The sequence below is a fragment of the Artibeus jamaicensis genome, unplaced genomic scaffold, assembly GCF_021234435.1.
Source record: "Artibeus jamaicensis isolate MK-2021 breed Jamaican fruit bat unplaced genomic scaffold, CSHL_Jam_final contig_518, whole genome shotgun sequence".
NCBI classification, from domain to species: Eukaryota; Metazoa; Chordata; class Mammalia; order Chiroptera; family Phyllostomidae; genus Artibeus; species Artibeus jamaicensis.
In genome coordinates this window covers 2,932,195-2,952,268 of record NW_026521870.1, presented here as the reverse complement: position 1 = coordinate 2,952,268, position 20,074 = coordinate 2,932,195, and the positions used below count along the sequence as shown (strand labels likewise).

Below are 20,074 nucleotides of genomic sequence, written 5' to 3'. Positions count from 1 at the left end.
TGTGACACCAGCAAATTTGCTGTTGCTTCTGTTCAGGCAAGCAATGATGGTGGGTATGGATCACAGTGGCAGCTGTGCAGATGCAGAGAAGTGGGTTTGGAATAGATTTTGGAGGTAGAATAGACAGAATTTGATGATAAAGAAGTTAGAGAGAGGGGGATATTAAAAATGACTTTCATATTCCTATCTTAGAAACTTGGAGGATCAAGTGAAAGCTACCACAATAGGGAACAAAAGAGAAGATTTGAGAGAAAAGATCAAAGGTTCCACTTTTGCTGTGTTGAATTCATGGTGCTTGTGAGAGACTCCCAACTCAATGCAAGTTTATTTAATGTTGATGTAAAATACCAAAGCAGACATCTAACCTGTCTTAAATTACTTAAAGGTGTTTCTAGATTTTTTCTTAAAAAATCATCATTATACATTCATCATTTAAAAAAATATATTACTTTCAGAATCCGAATTTTCTATTTGCAAGTGATGGCAGTGATGATAGCACCAGCTGGAGTCAAACCAAAGCTTGGTTCAGCAACGTCAGTACTTCAGTTCTGGCTAGAAAAAAATTCACAGCCAAGACTCAAACTCTAAGAGAAAGTGTATTTAGAAAGTCACAGAGGTAGAAGAAGTGAGCTGTAGAAGAAATGGGCTCAGGAAACAAGTTACAGAGACAAAACAAGGGCCCCTTGGAGCTCAGCAGAGGGAAGGTAAGGGGTCGAGGTAACTGCCTGGGTCGGGGGCGGGGTAAGGGGACAGGAAAAATAACGGTGTTCTCCCAAGAAGGAGAGTGTGATGGATCCTCCATTCTAAGGGTTTTTAAGGCTAGAGATATTAAGGAAGGTCCCAGGGGAGGATATAAGTAGAATATTCATCAGCTTTTCAGGTGCATCCTTTCCGGGCTGTGGTCTCCACTGATGGGTGGGTGCCAGAGCACAAACTCATTAGTCATTGCAGGTGTTCCTGAGGCAGCTATGGCATCACTCTGTCTGCTTTTGCTGCTTTTCTGGGCCTAGAGCTGAAATACAACTGAGGCCTAGATGTTATCCCTAGAAGCTAATGCCTAAGGGAATGCTGATTCAAGGGTCTGCATGGAAGTCATATGAGGCCACTCTTCTGCCCTTTGTTCATCCTCCATGGGGGTCTACCGTATGACTAGCAACAAACCAGGAGGAAAGGTAAGGAAAGGGTCCAAACCACATGATCAACAATAAGTTAGGAGAGGAAGGGTCACCCTGGGGGTGAGAGCCCTGTTTTCCCCTTTTTATTCATTTCTGAACACTCGGGGCTTTCTGTCCTGGTCACTTTCTGTACCTGTCCTATCGTCCTTGCTCTGCTCCTGTCTGTCTAACTGCCTACCACACAAGCCCTGATATCCTTCCACGTTCTCTCTGCCAACTGCATGCAGGGCACCATCATCATACAGAGCAGTTTCTCTCTTTATTGCTCTTGGTCTTGTTCAGGACATAAAGATAAAGCCCTTTGTAGCTGTTAATATTTTCTGCAAACCTCGCCTTGCTCTGAGTTTTAGCCTCTCTGACACAATTCTTCTTCCAGTCTACTCCTTTATTCCTGATCGAGCTGTCCACCAGGTCTGCTTCATTTAGAACATACACTTTATGTAGTCGAGTTTATCAAGGGACAACATATGCAGGCTTATCCTTTCTAGATACTCATTGGGATTCCTCGAGGTGGTCGGATTATTCTGGCCACAGGAACAAAGCCAGGGGGAAATGGCCATGTGAAAACACTTTATGGTGTTTGTTTAAAAAAAAAAACGTATTTTAAAGGTGCAGAAAGAATCATTGTTAAAGCATTGCAGAGAAATCTGTTTTTAAACAGATTCTCCAGGCAAAGATGGCAGCCAATTTGACATTTTCTTGACAAACGGACTGTTTTGCTTGGCTGGAGCCGGTGCTGCGAGGCTCGGGCACCACCAGCAGTGCATTGTGTACATCCCCTGCTTGCTTAAGGGAAGGTCATTTCTGGGCCCAGGTCAGTTTCATTAAAAAGAATTGCCCTTTTACCGACTTCAAATAGCTTAAATAAATTACCGAAAGGAACTGCAGGGTTTAGCCCATTTAATGAATTTTAATAAGAAATACATGAATCACTCAAAAACCAGGAAAAAAGTGAATAACATTGAACTAGTTTTAATGGAAATTAGCTCATTACCCTGCTGGCTTACATTCACCAAAGGCTGAATTTTTTATGGAAAATTTGCCAGGCTGCGAGAAAATGGGAGGATCTCTAAATTAAAGATTAACCATATTAGTGGTATTTTTCTCCCTCAAATTAGCCCTAACTGTAGATACTAAAAACACCGGGGCTTTTTACCCCTTTGGGAAACTTTTTAAAAAAAAGTTTCCCTCTAATGGAAGAGTTTCTCACAGTCCCTGAAATACTTTCAGAAATGTAGTAGGAAACATGGGTTTACTTTTTGCTTCCACTCTTTTATAAAACAGAATAACCTGAGAGTGGGAAGGGTCTGTATGGGGGGGGGTGAGTCTCCTGTCCTGTAGCAAGATTCCACAGGGTCCGTGAAAAAATTTCTTTCTTTCTCTTATTTTCTCTCACACTCGTACAATATTCACGTAATTTTATTCTTCCTTTCTTCTTTAATCTCTTTTTCATTGCTCTGTTTTTTAATCATAGTAAAATATACATAACAAAATTTGCCATATTAACCATATTTAAGTATACAGTTCAGTAGTGTTGAGTACATTTACATTATTTGTCTTCCTTCTTTTTTAAGCAAAACAGCACATAGCTTTTATTAATCCAGGACATGGACATTTTCAGTGAAAGAAGTCTTTATTTTAAAATGACTCCTATTCCTTTTCTATTACTTAAGGAAAACGAGAAATAGAAAGTGTTTCCCCTGAATCTCTATCATTTTTAGTAATTGTAGAATCCCCTATAAGATACTTGAAACTGTAATAATAATCTTCAAAACCAGAGTTGTACGTTGTAGCAAATACTTCAGTTGAAGGAGAACTATTTCACATTCTGCAAATGGAAATTGAATCTAGCAAATGGAGTACAGCGGCATATCGGAAGATTTAGTTCTGCTTGGGGAAATTCTTAGAACCCTCAAAAAATTGCCTCGGTGTTATTCCAAATTGATCACAGTGGGACTCTGCGATTAAATTGCTCTTCATTGAGTTTTGGTCACTTATTCGAATGAGGGTGGTTTTAAGAAGTTCATCATCTTGTTGCCCTGTGAAAGTAAATAATAGTAATAAAAATTCTTACTAAATAACTCACAAATACATGCTGGAAAGGGGCTCATCCTTCAGAGCTACTGTACATATATTGACATCCTTTCATGTAGGATGTCATGTGTCAGAAAAAGTAGGTTCTGAAAAGAGTCACTCTGTGGAGCGTTCCTCTTGGGATAAGGCAATGTCATCACACAATTCGAAAATAGGCCTTTGTGAAGTGGGACTTTAGTCAAAGCTACTGGTGACCAGCCAATCAACACAATCCAATGACCTGTATAGCAAAGAGATCTCAGGTTTCTCTGAATCAAGATTCTTGACAATCAAACATGGTGGGGGTGGGGGTGTAAGACAAAACAAACATTAAATATTTTCTGGGGACTTTACTGAGTCAAATGAATATTACCTGCAGTAGATGTTACTATTGCATTTTTATTTCCAAGTGGATGCCCAGGACATGTTAAATGTTACTGATAGGGTGTTCTGATTTAGCAAATAAAAATACAGAATTCACTCTGGCTGGTGTGGCTCAGTTGGTTGGAGCATCCTCCTGTAACCGAAAGGTTGCAAGTTTGATTCCTGGTCAAGGCACATACCTAGAATCTGAGTTTGATCCCTGGTCCAGGCACAGCATGTTTTATCCCAGTCCACTCCCCCATCCGGGTGCACTCGGGAGGCCAACTGATGCTTCTCTCCTGAATCAGTGTTTCTCTTGTTTTCTCTCCCTTCTTCTCTCACTAAGAGCTATGAAAAAAAAAATGTCCTTGAGTGAGGATAAAAAAAAAGAAAATTTAAATACAGACTTCCCAGTTAAATTAATTTTAAATAAATAACAAACAATGTTTTCGTATAAGTATCTTCTATGCAATGTCTTGTATAGTATATAAGACAACTAACAAATTATTTATTTATTTGAACTTCAGATTTAACTGGGGCCTAATATAGTTTATCTTGTCACCATATTCTTATAGCTTACTAAAAATTATACTTCATCGACATGTAAAAACTTAATTTCAATTTTAACGTGAAGTCATTGCTATCTTCCATTTTCAAGTACCAGAATTTCTGGTCTGTTTGCATCATGCTTCTCTTTCTCCACCAATCTCGCAATGCTTTTAGGGACAGAATTAAAAATATATTTTAGTTTTATTTCTTTTGTTTTGTTTCGTTTTTGTTTTTGTTTTATTTCTTGTTCTAAAGAAGACAGATTCTAGAGATCTAATTCAGTTTTGTGTCTTTTGTTTAAAGTGTCTAAACTTTCTTATCAGCTGCACCTAAATATGTCCACTTTATTTTTTCCTCTGATGTTCATATTCATGTTTCGGTTAGCTAATCACTGTTTCTTAAGGTCTTCAACTTTTTCATGGTCCTAAGAATCAGGATTATTTAATACATTTGCATTTGTATACACCCCAGTAAATGATCAGTACAGAAAACACGGGTCATTATAAAGAAATTCTAATCTCATAAAGGAATTATACTATTTCCTATAGAAATAGGGGAAATAAAGGCCAGAAATAAACTAAAACATAAAGGAACTGTTATTATTCTTTTATAGAGAAAGCTCTTTTACTTTGAACTTGGTTTTATAAAGAAGAATGTCAGCTCTGAAAGGCTTGAGGAGAAGCCATCTCTGTCCGCATTCTGTCCCCTCTGGAGGAGGGCGGTGAGGTGCCAAGAGTGATTGTCTCAGCCAACAAGCCTACCTCACTTCTGTGATCTCTCTCCAGCCAGAATGAGCTCAGAAAAAGAGACATTGCAGGAATAGGATTTAAAATTTTTATTTTGTTTGGAGGGTTTTAATGTTAATTGGACTATAGAAAGTTTTCTACAGGAGCTGTTCCTACAAAAATTATTACACATTTATAATATATGATAGTTTAACCCACACTATTACAATATTTCTCTAGCTCTTACAATGAAGTTGGGTAGAAAATTGAGGTTTAATCATGTAGAAAACTTGGCCTTCTGGTTTAAACAGGCCAAACTGAGTATATCTAAAATAGATATTTTCTATTCATCTTAATCTAAGTGTTTATAACATAATAGATAATTTGCCAAAGAAACACAAACGACCGTGTAAGTCATAAGGAATCTATTCTGATGCTATTTCTCACTACCTAATAGTACCTGCCCCGTAGCAAGCAGCTTCTTTTTGACAGTGACTCAGTAAAAAGCCTCTGCAGCAGAACGCAGCGTTAGGAACATTCCAGAAGCTGCCGCACTGGGGGCCGCAGCGGCATCCAGAGGTGTGCAGAGGGTCTGAGGTTCGCCTGAGGGAAGCAGCCTTAAGAGGATGGGAAGCCAAAGTGCCTGTGATGAAAGGGGTTCAAATTAAATATCCCTCTGTCCGTGTCTGATCTTGACCAGTGTCCCTCTCAGCCCATTTTAGTTCTGGCACCATAACTGCTGAGAGGTCAGATGATTACACATGCTCTGCAGACAAAATAATCATCCTTTAAAATAATGTCCCTTGTGGTGATGAGAGCTTCATAATGGAGGAGCCATTTTCAATGCATCTGTCTCAAAGTCTAAGAAACTCCCAGCCCCGAACAAACATAAAATAGCAAATACTCAAAGTCTTTTCGGGCACTCAAGGAAGGTTATAACACAAAGAAAGCAGAGGAAATGATTGAATGTTTTGGCACTGCAAGAATATATAAATGACATTGTTTCTCAAAAGAAGTTTTGCTGAAAATTCCATAAAACAGCAAATTCATTTTATCCTTCACAGAAAATAATGGTTAATTGGCCAATAAGTCACAATTTCTTTACTTTAAAATTAGTGGTCAAGCTATTTTCATTGCTATTTTATAGAATAAATCAAAGGTAATTAATATGTTTATTTATCTGTAATTTTTACTTTGATATATTTCCAAAAAGGATGTGATTAAGTCCTTATAATCACATTAATCAAATCACACTTTGAACAGAATTTTTTTTCATTAGTTGGAAAGTGAGATAAGAACATACAGAGTATGTGAGAAAAAGAGTAATTCTACAAATCTCCTTAGGTAAGGTGGCTATTACATTTGAACTTTAAGTTCAACTCTAGGTTCCAAGGAAAGCTGAGAAACGATGGATTATAGACGTTTACCCTTTTCATAAAATGAAGCATCAGTTCTTTACAATGGTGCACTGAGTTGCACTCAGTACTTATGCGTTGCCTACACTGGATTATGTGTCTAGATAATCGTGTGTTCAGGGGTCTGTAGGTATTTCCTATAAGTGGGCTATAGGTTTCAAATATTCCCATTTTGTTCAGTTCCCAGTTTTAAAGGTGATAATATATGTACATAACATAGTTTCAATATTTCATTTTTAATGGACATTTTACCAGATACCACCTAACATTACAATGAGTGAAACTGGTGAAACAGGGACTATATTATAGGAAAAGAACTTTATTTTGTACCCTGGATGATTATGTTTTGGTTGCCAGAGCCAATATGTGGCAGCCCCTCTACCACCACCCCCATATGTTAAAGCTTGTTTTTCCTGCCATTTTTCAAACTGATACAATATGATAAAATGTTCTTTGAATCATTAATTATTTGGCTCCTTAAAGGAAACTATACAGCCAGACCTATTTTTTTGTGGTTTTTGTTGTTTGCTGTTAACTAATTTAAATATGATAAAATAATAACAAATGAAAACAGAAGAGGGAATTAATCTCTTTTATTTTTAATCATCATTTTTAAATGCATCATTTTATTTTATTTTTATTAAATTTATTGGGGAGACATTAGTCAATAAAATTATGTAGGTTTCAGGAGTGCAACTCTATAGTACATCCTCTGTATATTGTATCATGTGTTCACCACCCCAAGTCAAATTTTACCTCCCCCCAACCCGCTTTCCCTCTGGTGATCACCATATTGTTGTCTGTGATGTTTGTTTGTTTGTTTTGTTTTGATTATACTTTTAATTATCTTAATGGTCATTTGGATCACAGAGTCAGTCCAATCATCTTACCATATGTGATAATAGAAAGGGATCAATAAGTTGAAAAAAATGGCTTTGATGACATGACTCATTCATTTAAAAAAAGATTTGAGCTGTTTCTTCATGCAAAACAGTGTGCTAACACTAAGGTGTAAGAAAGGAGAGAAAAAAGAAAAGAGAGAAGAGTCAGAGAGAGAGAATAGATATAAAATAAAATCTGTGTAATACAACAGGTATCTGCTCTAGAGAAGATCTCAATGGGAGAACAGTTCCATAAAAGTGAGAATCTGATTCACAATGCAGGTATATACATTATTTTGAAATAGAGGACTAATGAAGGCTTGTTGACTGATTTTCAAGTACATAAGACAGAATTACTTCTTTTTATTTTTCTTCTTGTTTTTCAATTACAGTGACATTCAATATTATTTTATTTTAGTTTTAGGTGCACAGCTTAGTAGTAAGACATTTATATAATTTACAAAATGATCCCCCTGATGAGTTTAGTGCCCTGGCACCAAATAGTGAGAAAGGTATTTACCTTTTAAAATCAGATAAAGGGCTTCTCAGAATAAGATCAAATTCAAGAAGTTCATCATCACCAAGCCCATATTATATGAAATGTTAAAAGGACTTACCTAAGAAAAAGAAGATAAAAAAGATGAACAGTGAAAGGACAGCAAACTCACAGTTATTAAGAACCACACCTAAAACAAAAACAAACTAAGAGGACAGCTAGATCAGGAGCAGAACCATAGAAATGAAGATCACATGGAGGGTTAGCAACAGGGGAGTGGGAGAAGGAGAAGGGGGAGAAGGTACAGAAAATAACTAGCATAGATGGTAGGTAGAAAATAGACAGGGGGGAGGGCAAGAATAGTATGGGAAATATAGAATCTAAAGAACTTGAGACACGTGGTCATAAACTAAAGGGGGGGAATGGTGGGGGAGGGGGTGTGCAGGGTGGAGGGGAATGAAGGAGGGGAATAGAACAATTGTAATGGCATAATTAATAAAATATATTTTAAATTTTTTTAAAATAAATTTTATTCTGCAAGTGAAAAAAATAATAAAAATCTAAAGCTCTATCTCTCTTCTCCTCTCTTTCTCTGTGTGTCTTTATCCTCTGGCTCCTCTCTCGCTTCTTTCCTGCTCCTCTTTCCTCTCTCCTTCTCCAGCGAAGGCTGTGCCACAGAGGCCCCTAGGAATGACTCAATGTTAGACTCAGAAAACGGCTGTTGCCACACGGTTACTCATTCACTCTGTGCCTCAGAATCCTCAGCTGCAATTTTTTTTTAAATGTTCTTTGAATCATTAATTATTTGGCTCCTTAAAGGAAACTATACAGCCAGACCTATTTTTTTGTGGTTTTTGTTGTTTGCTGTTAACTAATTTAAAGTGGCGCACAATTATTTTAATATCATGCCACCCATAAGTGGTGGTAGGGTATATTTTCAAGGTTCAAATATTGTTTTCTTTATTACAGGTTTCTTTTCTCCATGGAAAACTCCAAAGCCTGTAAGTTGGAATTATTATGTTTCTTTCTTTATTTCTGGTTATTATTGCAATTCCATTCATGAAAGTCGGTGAATTGGGTGACCTCAAAATCTCTTCCACCTCTGAGATTCTGTGATGTCAAAACAACACACTCTCTGTGTCCTTTTTGTCTTGTATTTGTCCCACAAACATAAGTAACTCATCTTACTTTCCTCTAAAAGCATGGCTGCCTGTTGGGTAATAAGCATACTGACAAAATGAGCATTAACACTATGCATTACAGGGTGCTGAAAATCCTTTAGAGACCCTTTTTACTTCCCCTGTCAAAAATACGTTAGTCTCTATAACATGGATTTTTAGAAACAATGAAAATTGCAGGCCCAGGGGTCTTAACCTTCAAGTCAGATCTGGTCCAAAATAAATTTAGCTCTGTATATTATGTATACATATAGTTACATTGTAATACATAGAGAGCGAAATATAAATGTGTGTGAAAATATGTGTGTGCAAGGGGGGACCCCCAAAACCCAGAATTTATTTATTTAAAAATTGTGTATTTATTCTTACATGTTTAAACTTCAGTCACCTTCAAAGTACTCTCCATTTGATGCAGTACACCTATCAAGGTGTTTTTTTCCACTGCTCAAAAAGGTTTTGGACTCACCAATTTTGATGCTTTTTGGTGCTTCTGCCTTTTGTTTGTTTCACCTCTTCCATATCAGCAAAACATTTCCCTTTGAGGACTTTTTTTCATCTGGAGAAGCAAATAAAAAAGTCACTCAGGGCAAGATTGGATGAACAGGAAGGGTGGGACATGGGGGAGTTGCTGCCGTTTTTGGTCAAAAATGGGTCGACACTCAGCACGGTGTGGGCAGGTACCTTCATAAATCACCCATCATGAAAGGGGCAAATGCTCATTGAAATAGTCTTCAAAAAAAATTCACTGAAGCTGAACACAGCCTCTCACAACACCAGCTGGTACACTGATACAGATGGGTTCCTAGAACACTCACATGGCAGAAGAAGCTTCCTCTTTCTCTCTTAGAGAGAGAGAGAGATTCCCCCCACCCTACCTACCCATCCTCCACCACCAAACCTGACAATCACTTAGAATGATGCTTCTGCATCTTTGGATACCAGTGGACTCTGCCATTATCTAACCTCTTAGGGCCTAGTTATTTTATGAATCATCTTGCAATTTTGATGTCACTGTAGGAGGCTGATGGACTTTAATAATCTTTTTGTGAGGCTTGGTTAACCCAGTTGGCTTGGCAATTATAAATGATCTTTGCTTGCCATTAGATTGAAACTAGTCATTGTCCAAGTCCGGAGAGGTGGGATTGGTTTTCCAGGGTCCCGTTTTATGGTGTATTAGAATATACTACCCAGACTGAAATATGTAAAACCCATGATGAGGAGGGTATGTAGCAAAGTGATTCCACCTACTTCTTTTCTTTCCTCTAACCATAATCAGCTCTGAAGAAAGTACCCCTAGTGTGGCCAATGAATAGGGAATTCTTGAATTAATTTTGTGTTTCTCTTATTTCTTTTACTGAGGGAATATTTAACTGATTTTCTCATTTTAGAAATAGAGATAATAGGATTTTACATACTTTTCTAGTGCAATAACTGGCTTAACTAAATATCATGTCTTGAACATGGTTTAAAGGAGTGGAAACAAAGCGTTATTGAGCCTCATACTATGCCTGATCCCAGGCTTCCCTCGAAGGGAGATGAGGAAACTGGAAGTTGGAGTGAGGAGCTGATGGTGAGGGCTGCATTCTCACCAGGCTATCCTCATTTTGGATTTGGCTCATTTGGTCCACAGAGAATATCTGGTGGGAAAACCAGACTTCTTTGGGCCTAGTAAACCACTTAGTGATGATGTGATTATGAAAAGACATATTTAAAAATGTTTGAAATGAAGTTTGTTTTATCTTGACCAAAATCTAACTAATTCCTTCCTTTTATCACCAAAGTTAAATCTGTGCTCTGTGGTTATACACACCTTTATCTAATTTAACAAAGAACCTTGCAACCTCATCATGGTGCTACAATTATGCAATTTAGTGATTTCCTTATATGCACCACATTTAAACAAATTACTCCATTTGGCATAATCACAGCATTTGCTGTCATTAAAGTAATTACATCCATAGTCAATAATTCCAAAAAAAGGTTTTATAGAACTCAGTTTACATTTAATCCTGAACCCACACACCCACACAAAAGTTCAAACTTGGCCAGGTCCGAGGCTGAGTGAAGATAGATGACTGAGTAAAGACAGATTTAATGTCCTCCATGTAGCTGTCGGAAATTCTGTAGACCAAGGATTGTATAATAAGGGGCAGTGTGGGGGCGAGTTTTCCCACAAGTCCCCCCATCTACCACAGATGAAAGTAAACACTACCAAGACATGATCTGCTTGGGGAGAAGAGGTGGCCGATCCCTCAAAAGAGAAGGGCCTCGAGCCCCTTCCTCCAGGGGCTTTTACTGGGTTGTAATACACAGGAATACAGGGTGGTAAGGATCAAACAGTGGATAACATTTCAAAAAAACCTGAGGGCTTAGTCTGAGTCAGAGTCTGTCAGGAAGGGGGTTTGCAGAAACTTTAGGGTTTCCTGCTCAGACCCTTAACATATGAATGAAAGTACTCTTAGCAGAGCAGATTTCACAGATTTATCAGGAAGTCTTTGTGATGCCAGATTTTTCCCAGGATCCACTCTGGCAAGGCAAGGAGCTGCACCCCTCCCCATCGGGTATTCAGGCTTAAGTGGATTAGAGCCAGGAAGCGCTTCTCCCAGAGGACATGGGGACTTGGGTTATGTCACATAGCTGGGGGGCAAAGGTCCCTTGCTTGCTTTTTGTTGCAGCCCCCCGAGTCCTTCCATGATGGCCTCCCAAGTCCTCATGTCTGATTTAGGTTGCTCCTTGCTGTGAATGAAGAGTCTTACCTGTCAAGAACATTGACCAAGCTTTGGGGGCAGGGGGAGGAAGCTGAGGCAGCATTCACTACCAGAGACAAGCTTTGTCTCCTGTGGCTCGCATTCTGGAGGTCACTTGCTTATACTTAGCAACGGGGGTTAGTTACAATTCCTGAAACCAGGCAGAGTGGTCCACAGTAGGGCAGTATGGTATTCAGTTTAGGGTGCAGGCTCTGAAGGCATCCTGCCTGGCTTCAAATTTTCCTTCTAGCTCTGTGACCTTCAACAAGCTGCTTAAGCTCACAGTATCTGAAGCTCTACCTCTGAAAATGGGGACAATAATAATACTCCACTCATATGGTTGTTGTGAAGAGCTTATGAGTTAATCCATGTAAGGTGCTTACATGCTGAGCTCTAAAACACAAACTACTAAAAAATAAAATAAAATATAAACTACTGTCATTCTATAAAGCAGATCCTTTATGCATAAATTCAGTGAATTAATCACTTTATGAAAGACTGTGGCTTGCTAAACTATTCATTTAAGCAAATATATAAATATATGCCCACAGTACATGTATTTATACACTTTCTCCTCTGAGGAGGATTCATGACATCCTTAGCCAAGATAAGGAAATGTTATCCTGAGCAAGATCTTCTTTCCTCCTGCTTCTGTGTTGCTTCCTGACCTTTTTCCATCCCACTGATCCACATCTTAAGCCAATCCATGTCAAAATAGTCACTTCCCATTTAACTCCCTAACAATAGTGAGTTCTCATTTCCTCCACCTGGAAAAAAATCCAAGTTCATTCCTCATATACAGAATCAAGCCAAATGGCTTGATCTCCCAGCCCTGCCCTAAAATAGCGAGCAGGTATGTTTAGACTACTCCAGCTTCTATAGAAAGTAAAAAGTTTCTAAAGAGAGTATTTCATGAGTTTGGGGGAAGGGTCTGCCTTATTCACAAGCTCTCTACTCCCAGTGTACACCCTAGAATCATAAGGTAGGCTTTAAAAAAAATTAATCACACCCTAATTGGGTTTTTCTGTTTTACTGTTCCATGCTCCTGTGGTAGACTGTATGTCTACTCTGTCCACTGATATTTAGGTGACTGCCCTCTCCTATAGTCAGCCATTCATTCATTCATTCACCAAGATCAGCCGAGATAAAAAAAGTTTCTCCCCACCTGGCTGGTGTAGCTCAGTGGATTGGGTGCAGGCCTGAGAACCAGAGTATTGCGGTTAGATTCCCAGTCAGGGCACATGCCTGGGTTGCAGGCCAGTTCCCAGCAGGGGATGCGTGAGAGACAACCATACATTGATATTTCTCTCCCTCTCTCCTTCCCTTCCCCTCTAAAAATAAATAAATAAAATCTTTTTTAAGAAGTTTCTCCCAGATACAGAAAACTTTACTTTTCTTTCCCTAGTGAGATGTTTATAAATGTCAGCCTAGGTGTGCATGCCACTGGGACCAGACATGGCACAATCAGAAGCCTTGCTCAGAGGAAGCTTGGCTGGTCACACAACTCTTGACAGGTCATGGCCAGGATGTCAAGTGAGGCCCATTACCTGGGCACCAGAACAGTATCGGAATCTAGGGGATTCATTAAAGGTTGACAGGAACACTGGGGCACACACAGAGAGTCCCATTTAGAAAGCAGAAGTCCAGAGACCAGGTTGCTAAGAAAGAAGGAAGAAATCAACAGAGGCCACCCTTCTCAAGGAGCTGTCAGATCAGCACACAGCCCAAGGGACCAGGAGCTGACCCCTGGCCCCAGGTCCGTGTCTGACTCTGTGGTCTTACCTGTGGGAGCGAAGAAATAACTCAGTTTGGGGGTTGTGTTACAGGACTGTGAGTCTGCAGTTTCAGTCATCTCATGGTCACAGTGACCCTGCTCTACCGTTTTCTGAGAAATCCTGACAGAGTGACTTGAGGGCCGATGAAGGTCACAGTAAGATGTTGTGAAATTGCTTTACTGAGCATGAACTGGGCTCTTTACCAGTCCCCCCATCTCTGGGCTAACACAATTGTAGGATTTGTCAATCTGCCACAGAAACTTCCCCAAACAGTGCCCAAAGCATCATTTGTTCTGTAGTTTTAAGAATGTTTTTAGAAATGCTTATATTTCACCTGAAGCATGTTTGCTCCAATGGCTGCACATGAACAATACACACCTGATAAGACCTGGGCGGGTCATCAGGAACCCTGGCTGCAAGATGGGAGAAGGAACTGGAGATGGGCTGCGTCTCTATGGTGACAAGTGGGATGCTGCAGCTACTCAGAGCATGTTTCTAATTTGCTCACATTTTAGAATTTAATATCTTATGTTTGGAAACAGGAGGGGGAAAGTCACAGCCAGAATGCCTCCATGCAATACCTAAGGTCAAAGTAAAAAAAAGAATTTGGCTTTAGCCACAAACCTGGGACTTCCCATCACAGCAAAGACACCCAGAATGGATGGAACCCAGAATGGCTTCCTGGATGCAATTTGCTGTCAAAAGAATTATGAAGTATATATTAAAATTTTTTTACTAAGTGGGGGGAAAGGCAGAAAATTAGCTAAAACTGTAAGGAAATTTAGCAATTATTCCTCTCAGTGTATCCTTATGTAAAAAAGCATTCTGTCATATGTGTTCTGACCCAGGGTCTGCCACTGACATCCGCTATACCTCTTTGCACTTCTGGAGATTATGTTTAATATTAGGAAATTGAACTCGACTGAGCATTTTTCATCCTTGTTAGCTACAGAAACTTTGCTCAAATGAAATTTTTGTCAGTGGCACATATAGAAAAAAATGAAAATGAAGCCACTTGTCTTAGTCTCTTCAGACTGTTACAACAAACTACCATAGACTAAATGGCTTATGTACAACAGAAATTTATTTCTCAGAGTCTGGAGACTGAGAAGTCCAAGATCAAGGCACCCACAGATTCAATGTCTGGTGAGAACCCACTTAATAGATGGCTGAGTTTTCTCTGTAATCTTAGCTGGCGGGAGGGACTAAAGAGGTCTCTGTAGTTTCCTTTGAAAGGACACTAATCCCATTCATGAAGATCCAAACATTTAGATCAGAGCACCAGTCTTATTGGAAGGAATGTCTGTAACCTGTTTCTTTCCTGATTTGTTGGCTCACCTGACCCCTGCCACACATAGTCTGAGGGAGGGGAGCAGGTCTCAGGGACCTTCGTGTCACATAGTGCCCTGTTCAGCACATGGTCTCTCACATCCCTCCAGCTTTAAAATCCTTAATCACTGAGAGGTGAGAGTTGGCATCAAAGCCCTGACCAAAATATAGCCTGTGTGAAAACAAAGCAGGACCGTACAGTAAGGGACAGAAAGTTATAATTCTGTAAAACTCAAAATAGTGTGTATCAAAACTGGTTTTAGAAAAAAGAACAAGTGACCATTTTTTTTGATGATTTCATTCATTCACTAAACATTTCCTGAGTACTTACTACATGTTGGTGATACAACAATGAGAAAGTTTGCATCCCTTGAAGCCTCTGTCCCCAACATTATCTGTTTGACAAGACTTGTAATTACAGCTGGGTGTGATGCATGGTGAGAGGGGAGGGGAGGGGGCTGTGGGAACACGTGGGGGACATGTAACCAGATCAGGGACCATTGGCAGACATCTGCAAGAAGAGGATCTGCAGCATCTGAATCTAATAGCCAGGTGAAATGAGGGAGGGATTTGAAAGAGCAGAAAATGGCTAAATTTTGCAAGTAGAAGAAGAAATTAAGAACGTATACAAAGGTTCATGGCAGGAGATCACCCCGTAGATCATAGGGAACGAGAGGAGAGGCCATCAGCAGATATGAGAAAGACAGCAGAGTGTGGGTCCGGAAGCCACTCGTGTCCCGCCAGGGGGGATTAGCCTTTCTTCTGAGGACCATGCTGACCCAATGCAGAATTGCAGGCAAGAGAGTAACCTAATCTAATTTTTACACAAAGCAGGCTTATTCAAAGCAGAAAAGTAGAAGGTAAGTTTGAATGAGGAATCAGTTGATCAATGAATGAAGGTGAATTTGGTAGTGCCAGTAGGTGATCTCAATGAACCTGGCTTTTTCCCTGGTGAGAGGATGTTAGCCCCTGCTTCATCTACTCACGAGGCTAGGCTGAGGGTCAAAGGAGATAATGTCTATGATAGGACCTGGTAAACTGGCAAGTGTCCCATAGACCTTTCATAAATTATGGTGGCAGCAACAGCAGCAGCAGCATTTTGGAAAAGAAGCCACCAGATCAACAGTAAATGAGGCTTCACAGAAGACTTTGAACAATTCACAAATCCCAGATGGTTGTGTTATTACTAATAAATTGAAAAGAAAGTGATTGAATGTTCATGTATGAGATTACTGGGATATGCATAGGTGTTGAATGAACATGTGCAGACTACTTTATCTTCTGTTTTGGTAAAAATAATAACATGTATTAGGACCATATTAAAAAAGGAATGACTCATATATGTTTAAGCACTTATATATAAATTATCATGAGATACATGTTACCTGTATTTTATAGGAAAAAAGAAAAAACAGACTCAGAGAGATTACCAGTAAGAGATTTGCTGAAAATTAACTAGCTTAGGGTGACAAGGTTATATAAGTTTGCATTCAAAATTCAGGCACCACTTGTATTTATAACAATCTATGGTACTTTATTATATAGACACAGAGTCCTTTCTCTCAAGGCACTTACACCAAAGTTTTAAAATGTTTTGTGGGAGAAAAGTCCACAGGGCTAGGAAGTCTAACTTAAAGGTGAGGACTGTGGTATGTGACAAAGGAAACAGCAAGAAAGAATTTGTCAGTCATTCTCTCCATTCTTCTCCACTTTCCAGATCATGGACCGATGGGAGAATCAAGGCAGCCCTCAGACGAGTTTATCTGCCCCGGCCGTCCCACAGAACCTGCCCTTCCCACCCGCCCTTCACAGAAGTTCCTTTCCTGACTCAACAGAGGCCTTTGACCCGAGGAAGCCTGACCCATATGAGCTCTACGAGAAATCTAGAGCCATTTATGAAAGTAGGCGTAAGTGAAAGCCACATAGAACAAGAGTACATTAATAATAGCTGAAGCCCTGCCAGGAGTTACACTGAGGCTGAAATAATCTGGTGTGATTTTTATGTTCTGAGATTCAAAAACTGTCTCAAAAGTAAAGGCAGCTCATCTAAACATTTCTTTAAAAAAAAAACGTTTAAAAAGGCTGCTGACTCTACAAAAAGCTTATAACCTTTGGTTAAATTTTATTTCCTACTTTATTTCCCCCATAGCCCCTGGGGAAAATCAGGAATGTATTTGGAATGGGGGAGAGGATTAAAAAAAAAAAGTTTGCTAGTTTTCTTCATGACCAAATAATAAGAAATGCTTGAGAGTTTCATGTTTAATTTGATTTTGAGTCCGAAGTTCAGATTTTTGTCAGAGCCTTGAATGCAGGGACTGAAGAACTCAGGGCTGAGAGTCGGTGTCAGCCAGACCCTTCTGTCTCCCAGCCAGGGAAGTAATGGTTCCAAAAGCAGCCCAGAGCCAGGGAGCCAATCATTTGTACCAGGGAGCCAATCATTTGTACCAGAAGCTTCTCATATAATGCAGTGGGGCTCATATGAAAGTTCAGTTGTAAAATAAAATGTCGTGTGTGCACTTGTCACCCTATTTGAAGGTCCTCTAAAATTATTTCATTGCACTTTATAAATATTAGAAAACAAAAGTTTTTAATATTGCATTTACATTCATTGTGCCTCTGTCCATCATCTAACAGGTCGCCTCTGCCAAATGTTAGAGGACAGGCATCTGAATGGCATGAATGTATAATGTGTAAGGGGGAATACACAGTGTAATATGAACCTGAGTAAATGGATCAAGAAGCCCAGCCCACTGAGAGGGTTTGGTCCCTGGTGCTCCTATTTACAGTCTGCTGATTTCCTTTGATTTCTTGTCCCACCAGGGTCTTCTCTCCAACTTTATCACTGAAGCATGAATAGCAAGTTTTACATTGTGTGTGATCTCAGAAGGTCTCAAATCTGCTTACTCTTTGATGAATTACGCACCCAGCTGGAAAGGGGGAAAGTAGATACAATACCTTTTCCCCATCCTTTTCAACTGTTTGTAAGAGTAATTTTGGTTGAGAAAATACTTATAACAGCAGGCCATTGAGAAATTATTCTCATCAAAATGAGCATCACTCTCACCTTGTTTATTTTTTAATAATAATCAGCTGTGGATCTCATTTTTCCTTTTTTGGATAAATAGCTGAAATGTCTTTAAAGGATTGTATAGCTACAATGACTTTGCTGTGATAGAGTAAGACTAAAGTAGTCATTTTTAGATATATATATATAATATAGGGTACAAATTCAGGTAATAATACTCATTAAACTGAAAAAAACTGAAAAGATTTCAGCACAGTTCTTAATACCTTTTATGCTTCAATAACCAAGTATTCATTGAATACTTTACTCTTAGCACTGTGGGGAGATATCAAAAATGAGTAATATGCCCTGCTCTCACAAATTTAATGGGAAATAAGAAGAGTAAGTGGAAAGAAATGGAGATCAAGACACAGCAGAAATCCTAACATGAAAGGTAGAAACACATTGCAGGATTAAAATATTGTCCTCACATCCTTGGCTTGTTCAGTTTTTTATTACATTTAGGGAGCCTCCAGAGGTGCTTTCCCTGCTCTTGTCCCTCCATTCATCATCTGCTCCCATCCTTCCGCAGCCTCCTCACCAACACAAGGCTTGATTATTCAGGACAAAGGCAACACTGGTATTTATTCCATTTTCTTTTTATGGGTCCCTGATACTGTTGTGCCCTCAAGTTTCCAAGCAGGAATTGTGCATGACCTTCTTTTTAACCCAGAAAAAAATTCTGATCTCTTTATCTAGCCACAGCAGTGCCATTTCTGTTCATTGCCTTTCCGCTCCTCACCTGTAACAAACCAAGCAAACCAATCCACCTTAACCCTCCTTAACTTTCACTTTCAGTCTTCCTCCAGGAGCACTTTATCCCTTTTGGATCTGTAGCCACCTGAACAACAAACATCTCCAATTCCCCACCATGTCCCTTCTGCCCCCATCAATGCCCCTCATATGTCACCGCTGCTGCCACTGTAATCATGGCCCCCCTTCCTGTTTGCATCAGCTCTCTCTGTTGGTAAGGTCACAGCAATGTTTTCAGGGTCACAATTCTTAGGAAGCCAAAAGAGGGCGAGCTCATTTCCTTTCCCATCCTGTTCTATCGTGTTATTTCATAACACTAAATGGAGTGTGAATGAAACACAGAAATCATGTCAAGGTAAGAAAGCTTTACCCTGAAGATTAAGGAAACCAGAAAAGCATGGTGCCACTTTCTCCAGTCTCTGGGTAGCTGATCTGTTCACTCTGCATGTGTCTTAAAAAACAAACCAGAGCTTTGGCCTCTATACATTTCTAGTTTCCAACTATAAATAGTTTCATTCTCTCATTTAAATTTGTAAAACATGCCCCCCCAATTTTTTAATGAATAGGTAGGAAGCTCAGTCTATTTCTTTTTTTAATATATTTTATTGATTATGCTATTACAGTTGTCCCATTTTCCCCCCTTCATTCCCTTCCACCCTGCACACCCCCTCCCACCCACATTTTCTCCCTTTAGTTCATGTCCATGCATCATGGGTTCTTTAGCTTCTACATTTCCCATACTATTCTTGCCCTCCCCCTGTCTATTTTCTACCTACCATCCATGCTACTTATTCTCTGTACCTTTTCTTCCTCTCTCCTCCTCCCACTCCCCTGTTGCTAACCCTCCATGTGATCTGAATCACATGGAGGAGATCCATGCAGGACATCCAATCTCTATTTCTTACCATCCTCAAATAGGTTTTTTTAAAAACGTGAAATATATGCATCCAAACAAAAGGCTCATATTCAAATTTTGATTGTTAACCACTCCTCTTCTTATTTCTTTGAATCACACACATAATATTTAGATTTGGATCTATTTATTCTTATGTCCCTGAACCTTTTTGTCTGAGAAAGAAATCAGTGGGACTGGGCAGAGAATGGGAGGAAATCCTGACCAACGCTCTCTAAACCAAGTCCTTTGACATTTTCTCTGGTTTATAGCAACCTCACAGTGTCCTCCTTTACAACCAAATCTAAGGAGAACTTTTGTATTCACATTCAAAACTGAGTTGCAGTAACCGAATAAAAGGATGTACCTCCACCCACAAGCGTCTGCTGTACAGAGCTACAGAATGTTTGTTATAGCACGGCTGTCAAGAAGTGTTTGAATTCAAGTCACCAGTCCCCTGCAAATGATGGGAATTTATCAAATGGTGTAAATCCTGCTGTGCTTCATTTGGCTCATAATTAGATTATGCTGACATTTAATGTGCAGGCACAGGACATCTTAATAAAGGTGTATTCTTAGGGAAAAATGTGATTTTAAACAAACAAAGACAACCATAAGATACTAGTATTGCATGAAACAGAATGATAAGTCCATGCTTC

At 39.4% G+C, this 20,074-nt stretch overlaps 1 protein-coding gene across 3 annotated transcripts in view; it reads left to right on the top strand.

The window, feature by feature from the left end:
- Window positions 1–20,074, top strand: part of MAGI2 (membrane associated guanylate kinase, WW and PDZ domain containing 2) — a 1,409,833-nt gene that overhangs the window by 1,222,492 nt on the left and 167,267 nt on the right. For all 3 annotated transcript variants that reach the window (XM_053668925.1, XM_053668924.1, XM_053668923.1), the window contains 2 exons: window positions 8,647–8,678; window positions 16,424–16,613. In XM_053668925.1, coding sequence (XP_053524900.1) covers window positions 8,647–8,678; window positions 16,424–16,613 — 222 coding nt within the window. The remainder of the gene's footprint in view (window positions 1–8,646; window positions 8,679–16,423; window positions 16,614–20,074) is intronic.